This window comes from Babylonia areolata, chromosome 12, assembly GCF_041734735.1.
Source record: "Babylonia areolata isolate BAREFJ2019XMU chromosome 12, ASM4173473v1, whole genome shotgun sequence".
NCBI lineage: Eukaryota > Metazoa > Mollusca > Gastropoda > Neogastropoda > Buccinidae > Babylonia > Babylonia areolata.
In genome coordinates, this window is record NC_134887.1 from 32,086,357 (window position 1) to 32,108,856 (window position 22,500).

Consider the following 22,500-nt stretch of genomic DNA (forward strand, 5'->3'; position numbering starts at 1 on the left):
GACACTGTGTGGCGTGAGGATCTGCCCATCTCCAGTCAGACTTGTCATGCAGCCATCATCGTACTCGTATTACACAGAGGACAAAAAAACCCAAAAAAACCCACCAAAGGACACTGTGTGGCGTGAGGATCTGCCCATCTCCAGTCAGACTTGTCATGCAGCCATCATCATACTCGTATTACACAGAGGACAAAAAAAAAAAAAACCGAAGGATGCTGCGTGGCGTAAGGATCTGCCCACCTCCAGTCAGACTTGTCATGCAGCCATCATCGTACTCGTATCATGCACAGGACAAAAAAAAAAAAAAGACCCGACGTCATCCTGAACAACTCTTTGATCTCAAAGTCACTGCCAACAATGATAATACTGCTCTGCCTCTCCCTCCTTCCCTTCCTCCTCCCTGAACACACTTCAAAGGTTGTGGTGTTGGTTTTTGGGGTGTTTTTTTTTTATGTTTCATCAGCGCCTGACTCTTCTTCCTCGTTCGCCTCCCATTTAGATGAGCAGCCCGGTGTCCTCGATGAAGGCTGCTGTCTGTTGCAGCTCCTTCCAGGGTGCTGTAAGCCCTGACTCCAGACTTGCTCTTTAAATACACCTTCCAGTCATCCTAACATTGCACATTCTTTTTCTTCTTCTTTTTTTTCCTTTTTTTTTTTTTTTTTTTTACTTTTACCATTTCTTCTTTACTTTTTACTTTTTTTTTCTTCTTTTTTTTTTTTTTTTTTGTTGTTTTTGCTGCCACTGTCTTTATATTTTCTACTATTCTAGCTAATCCGTTATCATCAAGCCGTACTGTTTGTCCACACACCAATCAAGTCACACATGAAGTTCTGACACAGGCAATTCCACTGCAACTTCTCATCACTTTCAGTCCATCACCTCATTTTTTTTTTTTTTTTACCCCCCCCCCCACACACACATGTAACTATGATCCGCAAGAAAGGGAAGAGGGCCAACTTTACTTGGAAGTCTGAAAGCGGTGAGTAATGTTCTGCCTCCTAGACTCTGGTGTACTTGTCGAAGGTGTGGGGAACATAATCTGATAAATCAGTTGGAGTATCGATGAAGGTTGTGTGACACACATGGTCAGTTGATGTTATCACAGAAGGTGTGTGTGTGTGTGTGTGTGTGTGTGTGTGACACATATATCAATTGACACATAATCAGTTGATGAATCACTGAAAGTGTATGACACATAATCAGTCAATGTGTTGTTGAAGTTGTGACACACACCATCAGCCGATGTGTTGTTGAAGTTGTGACACACACCATCAGCTGATGTGTTACTGAAGGTGTGTGACACACATCATCAGCCGATGTGTTGTTGAAGTTGTGACACACACCATCAGCTGATGTGTTGTTGAAGGCGTGACACACATAATCAGTTGATGCATTGTTGAAGGCGTGACACACATCATCAGTGTGTGATCCGCACACACACACAAAGGGTGCCGACGCGCAAGCAGTGACGTCACACAAAGACAGGCACCGTGTCCGGCGGGAGGTTCCATCTGCAGTTTGTGCTGTCAAACTGGAAGACACAGCAACAACATTGATGTGTATCATATAAATGTTACCTGGAGTATTATGCTGTGTGTGATGGGTTGTTTTTGTTTGTGTGTGTGTGTGTAGGGGGGGGGGGTATATATGTATGTAAATTAGTGTTTGTGTGTGTGGGGGGGGGGGGGGGTATATATATATGTATGTAAATTAGTGTTTGTGTGTGTGTGTGGGGGGGGGGGGGTATATATGTATGTAAATTAGTGTTTGTTTGGGGGGGGGGGGGTATATATGTATGTAAATTAGTGTTTGTGTGTCTGGTGAAGTGTCTGTGCAGGTTTACGCAGGTAAGCTTTCCTTTTAGTGTTTAAATGCTTGTCTTACACATTGGTATTAAAACTGCACAGTACAACTGAGCATATCTGACACAGAGAGGCGCTATATATATATATATATATCTCATATCAATATTACTGTCATTAACAATCATAATTACAATTCATGAAAACTTCTTCTTCTTCTTCTTCTTCTGCGTTCGTGGGCTGCAACTCCCACGTTCACTCGTATGCACACGAGTGGGCTTTTACGTGTATGACCGTTTTTACCCCGCCATGTAGGCAGCCATACTCCGTTTTCGGGGGTGTGCATGCTGGGTATGTTCTCGTTTCCATAACCCACCGAACGCTGACATGGATTACAGGATCTTTAACGTGCGTATTCGATCTTCTGCTTGCATATACACATGAAAGGGGTTCACGCACTAGCAGGTCTGCACATATGTTGACCTGGGAGATCGTAAAAATCTCCACCCTTCACCCACCAGACGCCGTCACCGTGCTTCGAACCCGGGACCCTCAGATTGACAGTCCAAAGCTTTAACCATTCGGCTATTGCGCCCATCTCATGAAAACAAAAACTGAATAATAACACTAACAAAAACAATGAATTAACATCTTCTTAAGCATGGGTATCCTGTTACAGAAAAAAAAAAGAAGAAAATCTGGACCTTTTTCTTCTTCGTTCGTGGGCTGCACGACTGCCACATTCACTGGTACAAGTGGGCTTTTATTAGTGATGTTTTTTTTTACCTCACCATACAGGCAGCCATTCTCTGTTTTTGGAGGTATATACTGACCTGGCTTCTCAGTCAACTGAAAACGGGCATCAAACCTTTTTGTTCTGAGTTTTAAAGCCTTTAAAAAATTACCTAAGAAAAGTGAAAAGCCTTTAAAAAAAAAAAAAAAATCATTAAAAAAAACCAAAAAAAAACAACAGTTGAATAAAGTTGTCAGATTTTATTAGTCTCTTTTAAGCGGTATTTAGTAATGCACCCATTACTGTTGCCCGCTAAAACTGTTGCACACGCTACCACCACAACCACCACCACGCTCAATCCCCCCCGCCCCCCCCCATTCCCCCCTTCAAACCCACCACCACCCCCACACATCCCCACACACACAGCACGTACACCGTCAAACTCGTCCTTCTCTCTGCTCTCCACCAGGTGAGGGGCCCAGCTGGTTCCGGACATGGGGAAGAAGTCCTCGGCCACCATCTCCGTGGGACACACCTGGCCACAAGCCACCAAACCAAGGTGAAAAAAAACAAAAGTCTCAGGGTTTCTACAAGAACCTTCAGTTTTAAATCACTTGGTACTGCTAGTTAGCTCCCCGGACTTTCCCCCACAGACGACCCGTTTGTATGAGTAAGAAATAAAATCGCCAAAAAGAATGAATGTTAGAATTTATGAACTGAAAACTTCCAAACAGATCAGTAACATAACGAGTTAGCTGTGGACAAAATATAAAACTTCCTCCCTTTTTATGCTATCATACAGTGAGATAATGAAAGTATCCATATTTTTTTTGGCTCAAAATTCGCACACACTGATGACTGGTAAAAGGATGCAGGAAAGCACAAAGAATTCGGAACAGGTTAAATTCAGAACACTGAGGGACGTGGTGGCGGTCTCCACTCTGGGAGGGACGCTCACTCAGTCTGGCTCCGCGACTAAGCCATTATTGTCGTTAGTAGGGGCTTAGTAGGTGGTGTCCTAAGTATGTAAAATCAGAACAGGCACCACTGAACACCACCGAAGTGACTCAACAGCAGTGCAGGGTCTCCTCTGGTGTGCGGCCTCCTGGCGACCTAACATCGATGGTTCCCTGTGGACTGCCGACGCTGGAACTGCGATGGACGAACCCGGGTGTGGCCGTGTATGGGGGAATCTAAATGAGCGGCGTGGGAGTAATGCCACTGAAACGGTGCAGATGATGGGGCAGCCAAAAAAAAAAAAAAAAAATCAGAACATTATCCAGCCACGATAAGTCCCCTTCATCTCATTCCGTTGTCTGCCTGTGTGCGGGTACTACCTTTCTCTCTATCAGGTCGGTGAAGTTGAGGTCCCTGAAGAATGGCAGGTCCTCCAGGGTGTACAGGCTGCTCAGTCGTCGCTGAGGGCTCTTGGTCAGCAGCTGCAAGGCAGCCACAGGTCATCATTATCATTAATATCATCATCATTACTGTTATTATTGTTGCCTAAAGTCCAGCCGTCTGCTGCACAGGGCCATAGCAGGACTGCCCGACTTCACAAATGTCCGATCATGTTAAAATCAAAACTGTTAAATACACACACACAAAAAAACAACAACATTAAGATAAACCTACAAAACACAGTTCATATCTTAACCATTTTGCTTCTTAACTCTCTCCATACGAACGGCGAAAGAGATGACGTTAACAGTGTTTCACCCTAGTTACCATCATCAAAATATTGCAAGCGGAAGGCTCTTATACTGAAGAGGTGAATGTTGGCAAAGAATACCACAATTCTGACGACGGAAGCTAAAGGTTCGGTCATTCAGAAACCCACTGGACATCCAAGGGGTCTGTGTAGAGGAGAAGAGAGGACTGGCTGTACTGAGTGAGTTAAGGCAAACAAGACTAGGCCATGCTGAGGACACCAGCCATTCCACTTCATTCATCATCCCAAAATTACCACCACCAAAAAAAAAAAAAAAAAAAGTAAAAAAAAGAAGAAAAAAAAGTAATTCAAAGTCAAAGAAAGAATGCATAAAAACAGGCCATGCAGGCAAGTAACACTGCAGAATGGACAGCTAGTGCTCATCCCAGCGTTATCAATTTGACCACCTAATCACCAGAGCCAAAACAGCACACATGGTACATCATAGACTGTGGAAAAGAGAAAAAAACAGTGTCCAGGCTTGCTCGGAAAAAAGAAAAGGGGAATGGACTGGGAAGGCAGAAAAAGGAGACAACAGTGAAGGAAGGAAAAAGGCAGAAATAAAGACAGTGATAGAAAGAGGAAATTTCTAGCACAAGAGGAACACATACCACACCATTCCCCACACCCTTCTCCACACCTTTCCCCACACCTTCCCCCACACCTTTCTCCACACCATTCCCCACACCTTTCTCCACACCATTCCCCACGCCTTTCCCACACCTTTTCCCATACCATTCCCCACACCTTTCCCCACATCATTCCCCACACCTTTTCCCACACCATTCCCCGCACCTTTTCCCACACCTTTCTCCACATCTTTCCCCACATCATTCCCCACTCCATTTCCCACACCTTTCCCCAGACCTTTTCCCACACCATTCCCCGCACCTTTTCCCACACCTTTTCCCACACCATTCCCCACACCTTTTCCCACACCATTCCCCACACCTTTTCCCACACCATTCCCCACACCTTTTCCCACACCTTTTCCCACACCATTCCCCACACCTTTCCCACACTTTTTCCTAGACCTTTCCCCCACTTTTTTCCCAGACCTTTCCCCAACCTTTCCTATAACCATCGCCACCCCACCAACACACTGACATAACCATCACCACCACCAACACACTGACATAACCATCAGCACCCCACCAACACACTGACATAACCATCACCACCACCAACACACTGACATAACCATCAGCACCCCACCAACACACTGACATAACCATCACCACCCCACCAACACACACTGAAGAAAAGTGGAAGGTGGCAGAATGATGCTGCAGCACGCACTTCGCACACTAAAAAAAAAATAAATAAATAACCCACTGCAACATTTGTTTTGTCCTCTGGCAAAATTCTGTAGGAGTCCACTATGATAGGTGATGGATGATGGAGTCTCCCGTTGGTCCGATGGATGAGTAGGCAGGCAGGCTTATCTGTCGGTGTGTGTCCTCACTGCCTGACCAGCACGGGTGACTTTTTTTTTTTTTTTAGTGAGGAGGAGTTGTGCAGTCCCTTCCCCACTCTCTCGCCTATCGACGCTCACAGTCCCACAGGTGCAGATACTGCCATGTGTAGGACAGCCTCGGCAGGTGCAGGTTTTTTCTTCGGAGCTGCATCTCCTAGGGGGGCTTCCAGCCAAGGATAAGAGCTCCTCCTGCCCTTTGGTCATCCTCTTCCGCCTTCACAGCCGTTGGGAAAGGTTTCCTCCTCCGCATGGTCTGCTGTTGGGGAGACTTCACATCCGGCAGGTAGTACTGGGTTACATGGTACCAGTAGCAAGGGCTATGCCCCTGACCTGACACTATGATAGGCACACAAATATATATATACATGCACTCAAGGCCAGGGTTACGCTGCTGGTAAGGCATCTCTGCCTGGCATGATGTGGTGTAGCGTATAACAATTTGTCCGAAAGCAGTGACGCCTCCTTGAGAAACTGAAAGTGAAGCTGAAACACACTGCAGAGAGACCTTACCCTGTGGATAACATCCTGCACGTCCTCCCCGAAGTGACCGGGCAGAAGGTAGTCGCACTCAAACACCCTGGTCGCCATGTTGGTGTGGTTATCCACAGCGTCCACCGGGTACTGAAACACAGCAATAAAAAAAAATAAAAAAATGATAAAGTCAAAGGTTAAAGATCCCATGTGACAGGTGCAACAGACGAGTGGTTAAAGCACTGGACTTTCACTGTGGTCGTCACAGGATCGAATACCGGTCACTGCGCCTGGTGGGAACTGGGTGGAGATTTCTCCACAAATATATAAACATGCACTCAAGGCCTGACAAGTCTGTTGGGTTATGCTGCTGGTCAGACATCTGCCTAGCAGATGTGGGGGTGTAGCGCATACAAGGATTTGTCCAAACGCAGTGACACCTCCTTGAGAAACTGAAACTGAAACTTCTGCGTTCACTCGTATGCACACGAGTGGGTTTTTACATGTATGACCGTTTTTACCCCGCCATGTAGGCAGCCATACTCCGTTTTTGGGGGTGTGCATGCTGGGTATGTTCTTGTTTCCATAACCCACCGAACGCTGACATGGATTACAGGATCTTTAACGTGCATATTTGATCTTCTGCTTGCATATACACACGAAGGGGGTTCAGGCACAAGCAGGTCTGCACATATGTTGACCTGGGAGATCGGAAAAATCTCCACCCTTTACCCACCAGGCGCCGTCACCGTGATTCGAACCCGGGACCCTCAGATTGACAGTCCAACGCTTTAACCACTTGGCTATTGCGCCCGTTGAAAATAAAACTGAAACAGCGACCTACCTTCCCAAGCAGCATGGTGTACATGAGGATTCCCAGGGACCACCAGTCAGCAGCGTGGTCGTACGGATACACTGTCAGCACCTCAGGGGCTGCAAGACAGGAAAAAAAAAATAGAAAGAGACAGAAAGAAAGAAAGACAGAGACAAAGAGACAAGAAAAGAAAAGAAACTTTATTATGACTAAATAGTTTTTATCTAATTATTTTCAAAATAAAGTACTCTTTGACCCTTTGGTCGCTTTAATTGCCGCTCGGTGACTTGCAGCGAGAACACCACAGTCGCCCGCACAGCGACTTGTAGGGAGAACGCTGCTGGCACTGGCTGGCACCTTGAGCATTAGAGTTAACAAACTTGCACTACTCTTCAATAAATCACACCAAACTCAGCCAGCACTTCCCTGCCACATGTACCGAAAACATCTTTCTCGTTGTTGAAACAACTCTTGTACGGTTTGGAGCAATTTTCAGCGGCTTTTATAAACTTGGTTTGATCTATGGTGAGTTCTTCAACCAGTTCAGATTGTAACTAGCAGTCTTGCAAGCTGCAAGTGTAAATGAAAATCAGTTGGCAGAAAATGTTAGCAGCTTGAACATAGCTGGCGATGTAAAGGTTAAAGTGTCTCAAAGAAATTTCAAAATTTTCCACAAAACATTTATCACTTTGTGGCATGTAGCAGTCATGTACAAACAAGTTGTTGAACATTGGTCTGCATTCTACAGTGCCTCTGATTACACCTCCTGACCTGATAGCTTTACAAACCGATGCACTGGATATCAGATTATGCATGCCACAAAAAGTGAAAATACACAACAGAAAAAAACAAACAAATATGTACAAACACATATACAGGTTACAGATAATGCATCAAGCAGACATCCCCCCCCCCGCACCCCCCTCCCAACTCACCCCCTATCGCCCCCGTACTTACCCATGTATTGCAGAGTGCCGCACACGGTGCGTGTTTGAGAACCCCCCTGCAGCCATTTGGCCAGCCCAAAGTCGGTCAGTTGTATATGACCTGCAAAATCAACCCCCTCATTCAATAAAAGAAACTTCTCTCTCTCTCTCTCTCTCTCTCTCTCTCATCCATATGTAAATTTTTTCTTATGTTAATTTGGTAAGGTAGATAATTGATATATTGAACTATATCACTCCTAGAATGGGTGGTCGAGTTTGAATGATTAGTTTCTTTGTGTGTGTGTGTGTGTGTGTGTGTGTGTGTGTTCCGCTTGCTTAATGTATCGTGAGAGAGTTATATTTAGAGATTTTGTTTGTTTGTTTGTTTGTTGATGAAATGCTGTTAAGCAGAATGTTGCTTTGCATTTAAGGGGATTTAAGAATTAATCCCCGTCACCCCCTTGTCAATAGACCCTTACAGGTAATGACAATAAAAATGTCAAAGCGTCAAAAGCGTCTCTCTCTCTCTCTCTCTCACGAATAAGCATAGTAACTGGAATAGTCTATAAACAGTAACAAAGCAATGAAAAGAACAATTGGTACATTATCACGTACGTACACACACACACATACTCACACACGTGAACAATTTCCAACAGGGCAATACCAAAGCATTTCTCCTGTGGAAAACCAAAACCTTTCCATGCCATTTTCAGAAATTTCCATGACAATTAATGTACTACTTTCCTCATAAAACGCATTTCTTTCTGTTGCCGAATAACGAAGACAAAACTTTTATAAACATTAATGTGCTTTGCCTGTCCAGTGTAGTGATCAGAAAGACAATAATTAAGAGGTACATACTTTATGTCTACTTTTAACACCACAAATACACACCGTCGGTATTGTCCTCAAAGTACCTTGGATGAAACCTTACAACTACACATACACTGACATACACCACAAATGCACACCGATGGTATTGTCCTCATAGCATCTCGGATGAAACCTTGCATCTGCACATATACTGACACTACGCATGTTGAGGGTGGTCAGAAGTACAGCAAGATAGTGATGACGTACTGAGCAAATCCCAGGTACTGTCTAGCATTTCCTCTCTCACAGTGCCACTGCCGCAGTTACTACTGCTGCCATTACTGATTGTATTGTGTGTTATTGCATTGCATTGGTATTTGTACTGTACTGCAATTGCACTGCATTGTATTGTATTGTACTGTACTGTACCGTATTGCACCGTATTGCATTGTATTGCATTGCATTGCATCATACTGTATTACTTTTTTTTTTTTTTTGTCACTACAGATTTCTCTGAGTGAAATTTTAGCTGCCTTCCCCAGGGAAAGCATGTCACCAGAGTGCAGTACCACTTGTTTTTTTGTTGTTTTTTTTGGGTGTGTTTTTTTCTGCCTGGAAGCGTATTTTGTTTTATCATCAAAGCAGATTTTTTTTCTACAACAATGCACTTAACCACACATAAAAGAGCCCATGGCAACAAAAGGTTTGTCCCTCGCAAAATTTTGTACAAAAATGTCCACTCTGACAGGAAACCAGCTGAATACATGGACACACAGACAGAAAAAAAGAAAATAAAACAAGGGTGGCCCCGCACAGCGGCAGCATGCTTTCCACAGGGGAGAGAGCAGCTGGAATTTCACACAGAGAAATATGGTGCGACTAAAAAGTAATACAAAACAATACAATACAATACAGTACAATGCAATGCACTGCAACACAACGCAATGTAATGCAATACAATACAATGCAGACAGGCTATTGCATGACATGTGTGAAGGCTGTATGTTTTACATTTATTTGCTCGTTTGTTTATTTATTATCTTTTTAATTTTTATTTATTATTATTACTGTTATTATTATTATCATTATCAAATATATAGTTTTTTTAAGATATTCATTTACCTCTTTTTTTTTTCTTTTTTTTTTTCTCAAGGCCTGACTGAGCGAATTGGGTTATGCTGCCGGTCAGGCATCTACTTGGCAGATGTGGTGTGGCGTATATGGATTTGTCCGAACGCAGTGACGCCTCCTTGAGCTACTGATACCGATACTGATACTGATACTGCATGACCTCATGGAATCCCAATCCTACAGAATGCAAGAGGGGGTGGAAGGGTGGGGGCATGGTGACAGGTCAGGGGGGTTATTTAACTCTTTCCATACGAACGGCGAAAGAATCGACGTTAACAGCGTTTCACCCCAATTACCATCATCAAAATATTGCAAGCGGAAGGCTCTTATACTGAAGAGGTGAATGTTGACAAAGAATACCACAATTCTGACGACGGAAGCTAAAGGTTGGGTCATTCAGACACCCACTGGACATCCGAGGGGTCTGTGTAGAGGAGAAGAGAGGACTGGCCATACCGAGTGAGTTAAGACAGAAATGGAATATTGAAAAAAAACAAAAAAACCAACATTCTTACCACTTCCGTCCAACAAGATGTTTTCCATCTGCAACAGAATCCATTCCAAGCCATCAACATCTAACGGGTGGGGAGGGGGGTTGTGGGAAAGAGCAAACAAACAAACAAAACAAAACAAAAACACCAAAAACAAAGAAAATAATCATGATAATAACAAGTACAATTTCTCGCCAGTCGTACATCCACAATCTGAGCAGTGATCTGTATACAGTTTACAAACCTATACTCTTCTCACCTCTTCTTTCCTTCTACCATTCCCCGACCGAATACGGTAACGCCAGAGTGATGTCAACTCACTCTGCTCGTAAAACACCTCCCAGATCAGCCTCCAGAAACCAGTTCCTGGAAGATAACGCTGAAGAAGCCGTCCATAAATCAAGATGAGATGGCTTAGCCTCATCCAGGACACTGGCCTGGATTCTCCTTCAAATCCATGACAGTTTCAGTTTCAGTTTCAGCTTCTCAAGGAGGCGGTACTGCGTTTGGACAAATCCATATAAGCTACACCACATCTGCTACCGGGATGCCTGACCAGCAGCATAACCCAACGCGCTTGTCAGGCCTGGAGTGCATGCGTATGTATTTCTGTACCTATCCGTGTGGATTTATTTTTCAGAATTTTGCCAGAGGACAACGCTCTCGTTGCCATGGGTTCTTTTTCAGTGCGCCAAGTGCGTACTGCACATGAGACCTTGGAGTATAGTCTCATCCAAAGGACTAAACACTCAGTTCGATTTTCCAGTCAAACTTGGGAGAAAGGGCGAGAGCCGGATTGGAACCCTGACCCTCACGGACTCTGTATTGGCAGACAAGCTGACAGGCGCAATAGCCGAGTGGTTAAAGCGTTGGACTCTCAATCTCAGGGTCCCGGGTTCGAATCTCGGTGACGGCGCCTGGTGGGTAAAGGGTGGAGATTTTTCCAATCTCCCAGGTCAACATATGTGCAGACCTGCCAGTGCCTGAACCCCCTTCATGTGTATACACAAGCATAAGATCAAATACGCACGTTAAAGATCCTGTAATCCATGTCAGCGTTCGGTGGGTTATGGAAACAAGAACATACCCAGCATGCACACCCCCGAAAACGGAGTATGGCTGCCTACATGGCGGGGTAAAAACGGTCATACACGTAAAAGCCCACTCGTGTGCATACGAGTGAACGCAGAAGAAGAAGAAGGCAGACAAGTGTCTTCACCTTTCTGCCAATGACAGTCTGTTGCAACATCACAGTCAGGTGCCTGTGGTCAGGCAATGCTGATGCAGCTGTGTATTCTGCCTTCTTCCATCCTGAGCAACCCAATTCCTTCCTCTACCGTTTGTGCTGAGAAAGGTGGTGTCAAACTGTCCAAATATCCAAACAAGTTCAGCTTTGGATTCCGAGTTGAGATTTTTTTTTTTTCTTTCTGTATGTATCCATAATCAGAGAACCTGTACGGGCGCAACAGCCAAGTGGCTAAGGCGTTGGACTTTCAATCTGGGCATCCCGGGTTTGAATCCCAGTCAGTGGGTAAAAGGTGGAGAGTTTTTCTATCTCTTTGATCAACAGATGTGCAGAGCTGCGAGTGCCTGAACCTCCTTCATGTGTACGTGCATACAGAAGATCAAACACTCGCACTATAAATCCATTTTCTTCTTCTTCTTCTTCTTCTTCTTCTTCTGCGTTTGTGGGCTGCAACTCCCACGTTCACTCGTATGTATGCGAGTGGGCTTTTACGTGTATGACCGTTTTTACCCCGCCATGTAGGCAGCCATACTCCGCTTTCGGGGGTGTGCATGCAGGGTATGTTCTTGCTTCCATAACCCACCGAACGCTGACATGGATTACAGGATCTTTAACGTGCATATCTGATTTTCTGCTTGCATATACACACAAAGGGGGTTCAGGCACTAGCAGATCTGCACATATGTTGACCTGGGAGATTGGAAAAATCTCCACCCTTTACCCACCATGCGCCGTCACTGAGATTCGAACCCGGGACCCTGAGATTGAGAGTCCAATGCTTTAACCACTCGGCTATTGTGCCCATTAATCCACGTCAGCGTTCAGTGGGTTGTGGAAACACGAAACATACTCGGCATGCACCCCCCAAAAAAACAGAATACAACTGGCCACAAGGGGGGTGCAAAAAAGTCATACATGTAAAAGCCCACTCATGTATATGAGTGAATGTGGGAGTTGCCTTGAATGAAGAGCAACAAGAGAAAATAACCTATAGTATACCGACAGTCTCCTCTGTCAATTCCCCTGACAAGAAACAACTGACGGGCGCCATAGCCGAATGGTTAAAGCGTTGGACTTTCGATCTGAGGGTCCCGGGTTCGAATCACGGTGACGGCGTCTGGTGGGTAAAGGGTGGAGATTTTTACGGTCTCCCAGGTCAACATATGTGCAGACCTGCCAGTGCCTGAACCCCCTTCATGTGTATACACAAGCATAAGATCAAATACGCACGTTAAAGATCCTGTAATCCATGTCAGCGTTCGGTGGGTTATGGAAACAAGAACATACCCAGCATGCACACCCCTGAAAGCGGAGTATGGCTGCCTACATGGCGGGGTAAAAACGGTCATACACGTAAAAAGACCACTCGCGTATATACGAGTGAACGTGGGAGTTGAAGCCCACGAATGCAGAAGAAGAAGAAGAAGAAGAAGAAACAACTGACGAGCATTACCACAGGTTCTCAGTCAGCTAAAGGGCTTACCTTCACGTCCCGGTAGATCACCCCGTTGTTGTGCAAGTAGTCTGGAACAGAAGAAATACTGCATCCATGCTCTGTTTTGATTTCATCATGACATCTGGCCTCTGTGAACTACTGGTTTCCCACAGAAAGTGTGTAATACAGATGTGGACATTATCAAGAAACAAGTTCCCCCCCTTTTTACCCCAGTCAACTGCTGCTTTCATCCCATAACTGTGAAACTGTCTAAAATGATATATTTTTTCTCCTTTTTTTTTTTTTACTCCAGTCAACTACCACGTTCATCCTACAACTGAGAAACAGTCTAAGATGATATACTTTTTTTCTTTTTTTTTTTTTTTTTTTAACTTTTTACTAATGTACAACTATGCAGAATTCATGTTAAAACAGTTGGGAGGTCTCTGAAATATAATGTTGCAAAGTCAGTACTAAATCATACAACATAAAGGCATCAATCCTTTTTAAAAAGATATCACCATTGGAGTTTTTGTGATGCGGTTTAACACAGTTTAAATGACAAGACACACACACACACACTCTCTCTCTCTCTCTTTCCAAAAACAAAGTACAAGATATGTGCATAGAAATGTTCATCTTTTTTTCTTTTCTTTTTTTTTAATGTGTAACTAACTACCACCATTTTCACACAGTCAAGATCCCTCCAAACCATTATGTGTCTTCACAGGTCCACCATACCCAGAATCATGGCCATTTCTGCAATGTAAATCTTGGCTAGTGACTCTGGAAAAGCTCCGTGGAACGTCCATAATGTGAACATCTCTCCGTAAGGCACGTAGTCCAACACTGCAACAACAATAACATAGACTTTACAAAATATTAACCATCTCTCCGAAAGGCATGTTGTCCAACACTGTAACACCAATAACAGACTTCACAAAATATCAAACATCTCTCCGTAAGGCATGTAGTCTAACAATGCAACAACAATAACATAGACTTCACAAAATATCAAACATCTCTCTGTAAGGCACGTCGTCCAACACTTCAACACCAATAACACAGATTTCACAAAATATCAAACATCTCTTCGAAAGGCACGTCGTCCAACACTAAAACACCAATAACATAGACTTCACAAAATATCAAACATCTCTTCGAAAGGCACGTCGTCCAACACTGCAACACCAATAACATAGACTTCACAAAATATCAAACATCTCTCCGAAAGGCACGTCGTCCAACACTGCAACACCAATAACATAGACTTCACAAAATATCAAACATCTCTTCGAAAGGCACGTTGTCCAACACTAAAACACCAATAACATAGACTTCACAAAATATCAAACATCTCTCTGAAAGGCACGTCGTCCAACACTAAAACACCAATAACATAGACTTCACAAAATATCAAACACCTCTCCGTAAGGCACGTCGTCCAACACTGCAACACCAATAACACAGACTTCACAAAATATTAAACATCTCTCCGAAAGGCACATCGTCCAACACTGCAACACCAATAACATAGACTTCACAAAATATCAAACATCTCTCCATAAGGCACATAGTCCAACACTGCAACACCAATAACATAGACTTCACAAAATATTAAACATCTCTCCAAAAGACATGTAGTCCATCACTGCAACACCAATAACACAGACTTCACAAAATATTAAACATCTCTCCAAAAGACACGTAGTCCAACACTGCAACACCAATAACATAGACTTCACAAAATATCAAACATCTCTCCAAAAGACACGTAGTCCAACACTGCAACACCAATAACACAGACTTCACAAAATATCAAACATCTCTCCGAAAGACACGTTGTCCAACACTGCAACAACAATAACATAGACTTCACAAAATATCAAACATCTATTCAAAAGGCACGTCGTCCAACACTAAAACACAAATAACATAGACTTCACAAAATATCAAACATCTCTCCAAAAGGCACGTAGTCCAACACTGCAACACCAATAACATAGACTTCACAAAATATCAAACATCTCTCTGTAAGGCACGACGTCCAACATTAAAACACCAATAACATAGACTTCACAAAATATCAAACATCTCTTCGAAAGGCACATCGTCCAACACTGCAACACCAATAACACAAACTTAAAAAAATATCAAACATCTCTCCAAAAGGCACGTAGTCCAACACTGCAAAACACACACATATTTGCTAAGACATGTCTGGCCAACAGAAGATGAAAAATTGGGTGTTATCCCAACTCACCTGTTTTTTAATTCATCCATTCTGCAATTTTTTTTTTTTTTTGCCTGTCGCTGATTATTGTTGATCCTCATTCTTCTACTCCCAGTTGGCCTATGTATTTCATTAGTTCTGTCTGTGTGTGTGTGTGTGTGTGTGTGTGTGTGTGCGTGCGTGTGTGAGTTCCACATGCATTCAACATTTCACCCGGTCTCAAGTCCAGTTAAGAATCATCAGTGTTCATAGAAGCTGACAGTGGTATCTAAGCACCATCATATTTTGGCGTTCATCCTTAGTTGGAGGGACAACAGAGACAGAGAGACAGACAGTGTGTGTGTGTGTGTGTGTGTGCATCTGTGTGTGTGTGTGTGTGTATGCATATGCACATCTGTGTGTGTTTGTGTGGGTGTCTGTGTGTCTCTGTGTGCTAGAGAGAGAATGAGTGAGAGAGAGACAGAGAGAAAGACAGAGAAAGAGAGACAGAGAGAGAGAGAGAGAGAGAAACAGAGGCTCAACAGGCAAAACAGGAACAGCAAGTAGGCAAGACAGGACAAGGAGCAACACTCTCAAGAGGCCACTGATGGTGGCAGTACAACCCCCCCCCCCCCCCCCCCCCCCACACACACACACACCCACACCCCCAAAAAAAAGACGAAACGGGAACAGGCCAATCAGACCTGCCCCCAAAAAGAAGAACAACAACAACAATAATAACAATAATAATACCAACACCACCCCCCACCCCTTGAGGGGGCCTCACCTATGTACAAGCTGCGGCGTGACTGCCAGTACTCGTAGGTCTTGACGATGAATGGATGCTCCCCTGCCATTTGCTGCCCATCACACACACAGCAAGCACCAGACAAGTCATTGTGAGAACAAAAAAACAATTCACTGTCACCAGCGCTTGTTGCTTTTTGTCATCTGACAAAAAAAAAAAAAAAAAAAAAAAAAAAAAAGCAACAACAGCGCTGGTGACAGTGAACTGTTTTTCGTTTTTGTTGTCATCTGACGACCGACGGGCGCAATAGCCGAGTGGTTAAAGCGCTGGACTTTCAATCTGAGGGTCCCGGGTTCGAATCACGGTGACGGCACCTGGTGGGTAAAGGGTGGAGATTTTTACAATCTCCCAGGTCAACATATGTGCAGACCTGCTAGTGCCTGAACCCCCTTCGTGTGTATATGCAAGCAGAAGATCAAATACGCACGTTAAAGATCCTGTAATCCATGTCAGCGTTCGGTGGGTTATGGAAACAAAGAACATTCCCAGCATGCACACCCCCGAAAGTGGAGTATGGCTGCCTATATGGCAGGGTCAAAACGGTCATACACGTAAAAGCCCACTCGTGTGCATACGAGTGAACATGGGAGTTGCAGCCCACGAACGCAGAAGAAGAAGAAGTTGTCATCTGACGTCATTATGCTTCCGATTGTCATCATCATCATCATCATCAGTTGTTGCTTCCAAAACAAAGGAAGTTTTCAATCAGTGGAAGTACAAAAAATTGCAAAAAAAATACAAAGACAAAGACAAATAAATGTTGGTGATCTGAGTTCCAGTTACTGTTCCAGTAAGTTCAGTTGTGGCAAGTCCACTTCCTTTGCGTTAGCTGTGCTTGACTATGTATGTATACATATGTATGTGTACATAACTACATGCATGTATATGAATGTGTATTGTGTGCGCGTGCGTTTATGTAAGTTTGTGCCTGCCTATGTGTGCGTATGTGTTAGGGTAGCTGTTAGATACATATGTATTGTTAAAATGTATGTACGCAGTGTGTGTGTGTGCGTGTGTGTGTGTGTGTGTGTGTGTGTGTGTGTGTGTGTGTGTGTGTGTGTGTAGTCATATTTTGGTGTGTGTATGTAACATAGATGTAATGTTTTATGTTAACAAAGCGTTTTTGTAAAGCACCTAGAGCAGATTTCTGGATAGTGTGCTATATAAGTATCCATTATTATTATTATCATTATTACTGTCGTCAGAATCCACAGGCAAGAGAACTGAAACGGGTTAATTTTGATAACTGAAACAAGGATCCACAAAGGAAGAAAATGGAGTCAGGAGTTCACTGCCAGCAGATTTTTTTTCTCTTCTAAATAATACCAGTTGGCAGAGAATTCGCTAAGTCAGTAATTTAACAATGCTATATATGCTTTTCTAGTGGTAATTTTATCGGTTGTTGTCATCATCAACTGTCATCGCTATCGAGCTTAGTATCATCAGCAGTATTGTCCTGTCATTGCAGTTGCCTACCATGCACCGTTTATTTATAACAGTGAACATTTTCTATAGGTGAGGGGCAACTCTATCCTTGCTGTGGATTTCCTTCCCTTTTTTTTCCCCCTACTTTGGTAGCTGTTATTATTATAATTCTTTTTTTTTTTTTTTAATTCATTTATTTATCTATTTACTAATTCATTTCTTTATTTATTTTCTTCTCCTTTTTTTAAATTCATTTTTTCATTTATTCTTCTTTCTTTTTTTCATTATTAATTCTTTTTTTTTTTCTTCTTCTCAAGGCCTGACTAAGCGCGTTGGGTTACCCTGCTGGTCAGGCATCTGCTTGGCAGACGTGGTGCAGCGTACGTATATGGATTCGATCGAACGCATCGACGCCTCCTTGAGCTACTGATACTGATACTGGTACTGGTAGCTGTGGGTTCTTTCACAGACACTGACTACAGGGGGAAGGTGGCCCATGCTGAGACGCTTATCTGCCAGTACAGTGCTGGTGAGGGTCTGGGTTCCAGTCCTGGTCTCACCACCTTTTGACTGGTAATCAAACTGGGTGTCCGATGAGACGATAAACCAAAGTCCCATGTGCACAACGCACTTGGCGCACAGTAAAAAGAACCTGTGGCAACAAAGTGTAGCATGAGACAATAAACCAAAGTCCCATGTGACAATAAACCAAAGTCCTATGTGCAGAACGCACTTGGCGCACAGTAAAAAGAACCTGTGGCAACAAAGTGTAGCATGAGACAATAAACCAAAGTCCCATGTGCAGAACGCACTTGGCGCACAGTAAAAAGAACCTGTGGCAACAAAGTGTAGCATGAGACGATAAACCACAGTCCCATGTGCAGAACGCACTTGGCGCACGGTAAAAAGAACCTGTGGCAACAAAGTGTAGCATGAGATGATAAACCAAAGTCCCATGCGCAGAACGCACTTGGCGCACAGTAAAAAGAACCTGTGGCAACAAAGTGTAGCATGAGACGATAAACCAAAGTCCCATGTGCAGAACGCACTTGGCGCATGGTAAAAAGAACCTGTGGCAACAAAGTGTAGCATGAGACGATAAACCAAAGTCCCATGTACAGAACGCACTTGGCGCATGGTAAAAAGAACCTGTGGCAACAAAGTCTTGCCCTCTGGCAAAAAAATTCTGTACAACGAAATCCACACCGATAGGTACACAAAAGCATGCACTCAAGGAATGACTAAGGGCGTTGGCCTATGCTGCTGGTCAGGCATCTGCCTAGCAGATGTATATATATAGGGATCTGTCCAAACACAGTGACTGACACCTCCTTGAGAAACTGAAACTGAAACTGCACAGACCACATGCTGTACAAAGAACACTGATTCACTGCATTGATTGAATGACTAACATGGTAACTCACCTGTATCGTCGCCTCATCTTTGCACTGTTTCACAGCGTTCTCCTGAATGATCTGCTGCTTGTCTAGCACCTGTAGAAACATAAAACATATGCGCATTTTAATACACTGGTATTCCTGTGTGAGAAGAATCATACAACCCCTAACACCTGTAAAAACATAATACATAATTATGCGCATCTTAATACACTGGTATTCCTGTGTGAGAAGAATCATTCAACCCCAACACCTACAAAAACATAATACATAATTATGCGCATTTTAATACACTGGTATTCCTGTGTGAGAGGAATCATACAACTCCCAGCACTTATAAAAAAAATAATACATAATTATGCGCATTTTAATACAATGGTATTCCTGTGTGAGAGGAATCATACAACTCCCAACACCTGTAAAAACATAATACATATGCGCATTTTAATACAATGGTATTCCTGTGTGAGAGGAATCATAAAACTCCCAACACCTGTAAAAACATAATACATATGCACATTTTAATACACTGGTATTCCTATGTGACAGGAATCATACAACCCACAACACCTGTAAAAACATAATTAATGTGTGCATTTTAATACAATGGTATTCCTATCTGAGAGGAACCATACAACCCCCAACAATCATTATTATTATTATTATCATTATTGCTCACTGTCCAGATGACCGAAAAGGGCCATATCAGGACTGCCAGACTATGCAAATGTCCAACCGTGTTAAACACAAAACTGTCACATACACTCAATAAACATTACAATAAGCAACCAAAACACAGTTCATGACACATTATCTTGACCATTTAGCTCCTTTTGGCAGACAAGATGAGGCCATACTGAAGATGCCAGCCATTCAGCTTAATCCATCATCCCAAGATTACACCAAATTACTCCTACCCATGATAACAAACCTAATGTAAATTCTATACTTACTTCAAAATACTCAAAATGAATTCAATTCAATTCAAATTCAAAAACACTTTATCGATCCACATAGAAATCAATGTGTGCAATCGCCAGCTCATTGTAAACACACACACACACACACTCACTATACATTCAAAGACACTGAAACAAGTCAAATCAGAATTCGCAGCAACTGACCATAGACCAATGCAAATAACAATCCACACACACGGTGCATAGTAAGACGATAAGGTGAAAGAACAACATTTGCCAGGAGAGCAAATGATCCACAAACAATGAAAAGCAGTAAAACTAACTCTCTTCAAACGCAAGGCACACAACTTTCAAGTCAATGCTCAGGGTTTGTATTTAGCGGGTGCCTGGGTGCAAACGCAGCGAAAAGTTGGCTCGGACACCCAAATTTTCTGTCGAGAGTGCCCAGATGGCACTCAAAAATTGATTGAGGCAAAAGAAAATTATTTAAAAGACACACCAAGAAAGCAAGCTCGAACACGATGGATCGAAATATAAATTGTTGTCTGCTGCAGCTCGCTTCACAGAGCAGCATCTTTGTTCGTGTGCGATCGGATGTTGACGTTCATGGCGCGTTAGTGATGAACGACGTTTCCCATTTTCAATGTTAAAAGAAAGGCTCCCAAAACACAGACGAAAGCTCAGGATGACAAAAACGAATAAACAGCAGGAGTACGAATCAAAGCGCCACCGCGTGTACAATGAAGCCTGGCAGAAAAACTTTCCTTGGCACGTTTTATTTCATTTTATTTTGCTGGCACCCAAAACCACAACTGAGCACTCAAATGTTTTGTCCAGAGTGCCCGACTGGCACTCAAAAACGAGTTAAATTTGAATCCTGATGCTGCTTATGGCTCCCAATTCAGCCAACACAGGAGAACTTCTTACTGACCTTCATGGCATAAAACTTTTTGTCGTCCTCGCGCTGCACTTTGAGCACATTGCCAAACGCTCCCTGCGCTATCACCTCCACCACCTGTAACACACAACACAACCAGCACCATAATGAATAGTAACAACAGTAATAATAACAGTAATCCAATTCACATAGCTCCTGACACACACCACAACCAGCACCATAGTCAGAGATGCCAACCCCTGTCAAGTGTTTGTAGGAACAATCAGGAAATTTGGTAGGAACATTTTGAATTTGGTAGCAACACTGGGACTCCGAGCCACATCAGCAAACTTACATTTTATCTACAACTACAAGGCATACAAACACTTGGGCCTACCTGCAACACGGTATAACTGCTACGATTAAGCTGACTGACTAAGTGTGACATTGCTATGCAGTCAAAAGTGCTTGATGGAACAATTCTGACGCTGGCGTAACGTCGGAACAAACTGCGGTCAAACGTAACAAAATACGGTGAAATTGTAACAGGTGGCATCTTTGCATGATGATAATAATAATAGTAATAATAATGATAATATAATTCATATCGCTCCTTTCCTAGTAAAACAAATGCTCAACTGCGCTGTACAATCTAAAATCCAACGAGCGAAAGATGCATATCATTATCAACACTGACATGAACATTACTCTTGTCTATAATTCTGCACAGACATCCAACCAAACACTTTTTTTTTTCAGACACAACAAATCACTAATCATACATTTATATAACCATACATCACAATACCTAAATATTGCACATTTAATACCACAATACTTAACACTAAATACTTAACACTAATACCACAATACTTGAAACAATATCACAATACTCAAAAACCAATCATACATGATACATATATATATATATATATACACACACACACACACACACACACACACACACATATATATATATATATATATATATATATATATATATATATATATATATATGTATGTATGTCCCACTGCCAAAATAAACGATGCCAAACCAACACACTGTCAAGGACAGATAACATAAAGATCAGGAACAAATCGATGCTTTGAAGAATATTCAGGAACACACTAAATTCTTACAAATTATGTGAGGCTGTGCGGATATGCAGCTCTCTTTTTTTCTTTCCTTTTTCAAAAATATTTTATTGTTTTTTTTTTTGTTTTTACATTTAATGTGACAACAACAATCATTATGATCACCAGAGAATTTTCGCAGTTTGCAGAGAGTGCACAAACTTAAATTCTCCCCCTTTCAAAGTTTTTGTTCTTTTTATAAACATGGCCACCAGTCATTGTATTATTTACTGAGCATGTCACAACAAGAAAGCAAGCTACTTTTTTTTTCTTTTTTTTTTCTTTTTTTTTAATAAAACAATAATGCATAACAACATTAAGTTACAGTCCCAAATTATGAGGCCTTTCATGCCCTGCTCTCATGGTGACATCAGTTTCAATACCCCATCCACTTCTGTGCTTGGGGTGAGCCTTGTCAAGGTCTTCAGTGTCAGCGGATTCATGGGGCACTGTCACTGGAGGGACGTGGTGGTGGTCTCCACTCTGGGGGAGACACTCAGTCTGGCTCCACGACTAAGCCATTATTGTCATCAGTTGGGGGCTTAGTTGGTGGTGCCCTAAGTACGCTAAATCACTACCTAACACCACCGAAGTGACTCAGCAGCAGTGCAGGGTCTCCTCTGGTGTGTGGACTCTTGGCGACCTGACATCGATGATTCCCTGTGGACTGTCGGTGC

General features: G+C 42.9%; 1 protein-coding gene across 1 annotated transcript in view; it reads right to left on the reverse strand.

Annotated features, from left to right (window-relative positions):
* Nucleotides 1-927: 927 nt before the first annotated feature.
* Nucleotides 928-22,500, reverse strand: part of LOC143288153 (ribosomal protein S6 kinase-related protein-like) — a 25,426-nt gene continuing 3,853 nt past the window's right edge. Inside the window, exons 3-14 of the mRNA XM_076596449.1 lie at nt 20,744-20,827; nt 18,920-18,988; nt 16,050-16,122; nt 13,792-13,899; nt 13,099-13,139; nt 10,394-10,421; nt 7,963-8,052; nt 7,036-7,124; nt 6,231-6,341; nt 3,873-3,974; nt 2,969-3,070; nt 928-1,531 (exon numbers count right to left, since the gene is read on the reverse strand). Of these exons, the coding sequence (XP_076452564.1) occupies nt 1,472-1,531; nt 2,969-3,070; nt 3,873-3,974; nt 6,231-6,341; nt 7,036-7,124; nt 7,963-8,052; nt 10,394-10,421; nt 13,099-13,139; nt 13,792-13,899; nt 16,050-16,122; nt 18,920-18,988; nt 20,744-20,827 (957 nt within the window). The 3' untranslated portion in view covers nt 928-1,471. The remainder of the gene's footprint in view (nt 1,532-2,968; nt 3,071-3,872; nt 3,975-6,230; nt 6,342-7,035; nt 7,125-7,962; nt 8,053-10,393; nt 10,422-13,098; nt 13,140-13,791; nt 13,900-16,049; nt 16,123-18,919; nt 18,989-20,743; nt 20,828-22,500) is intronic.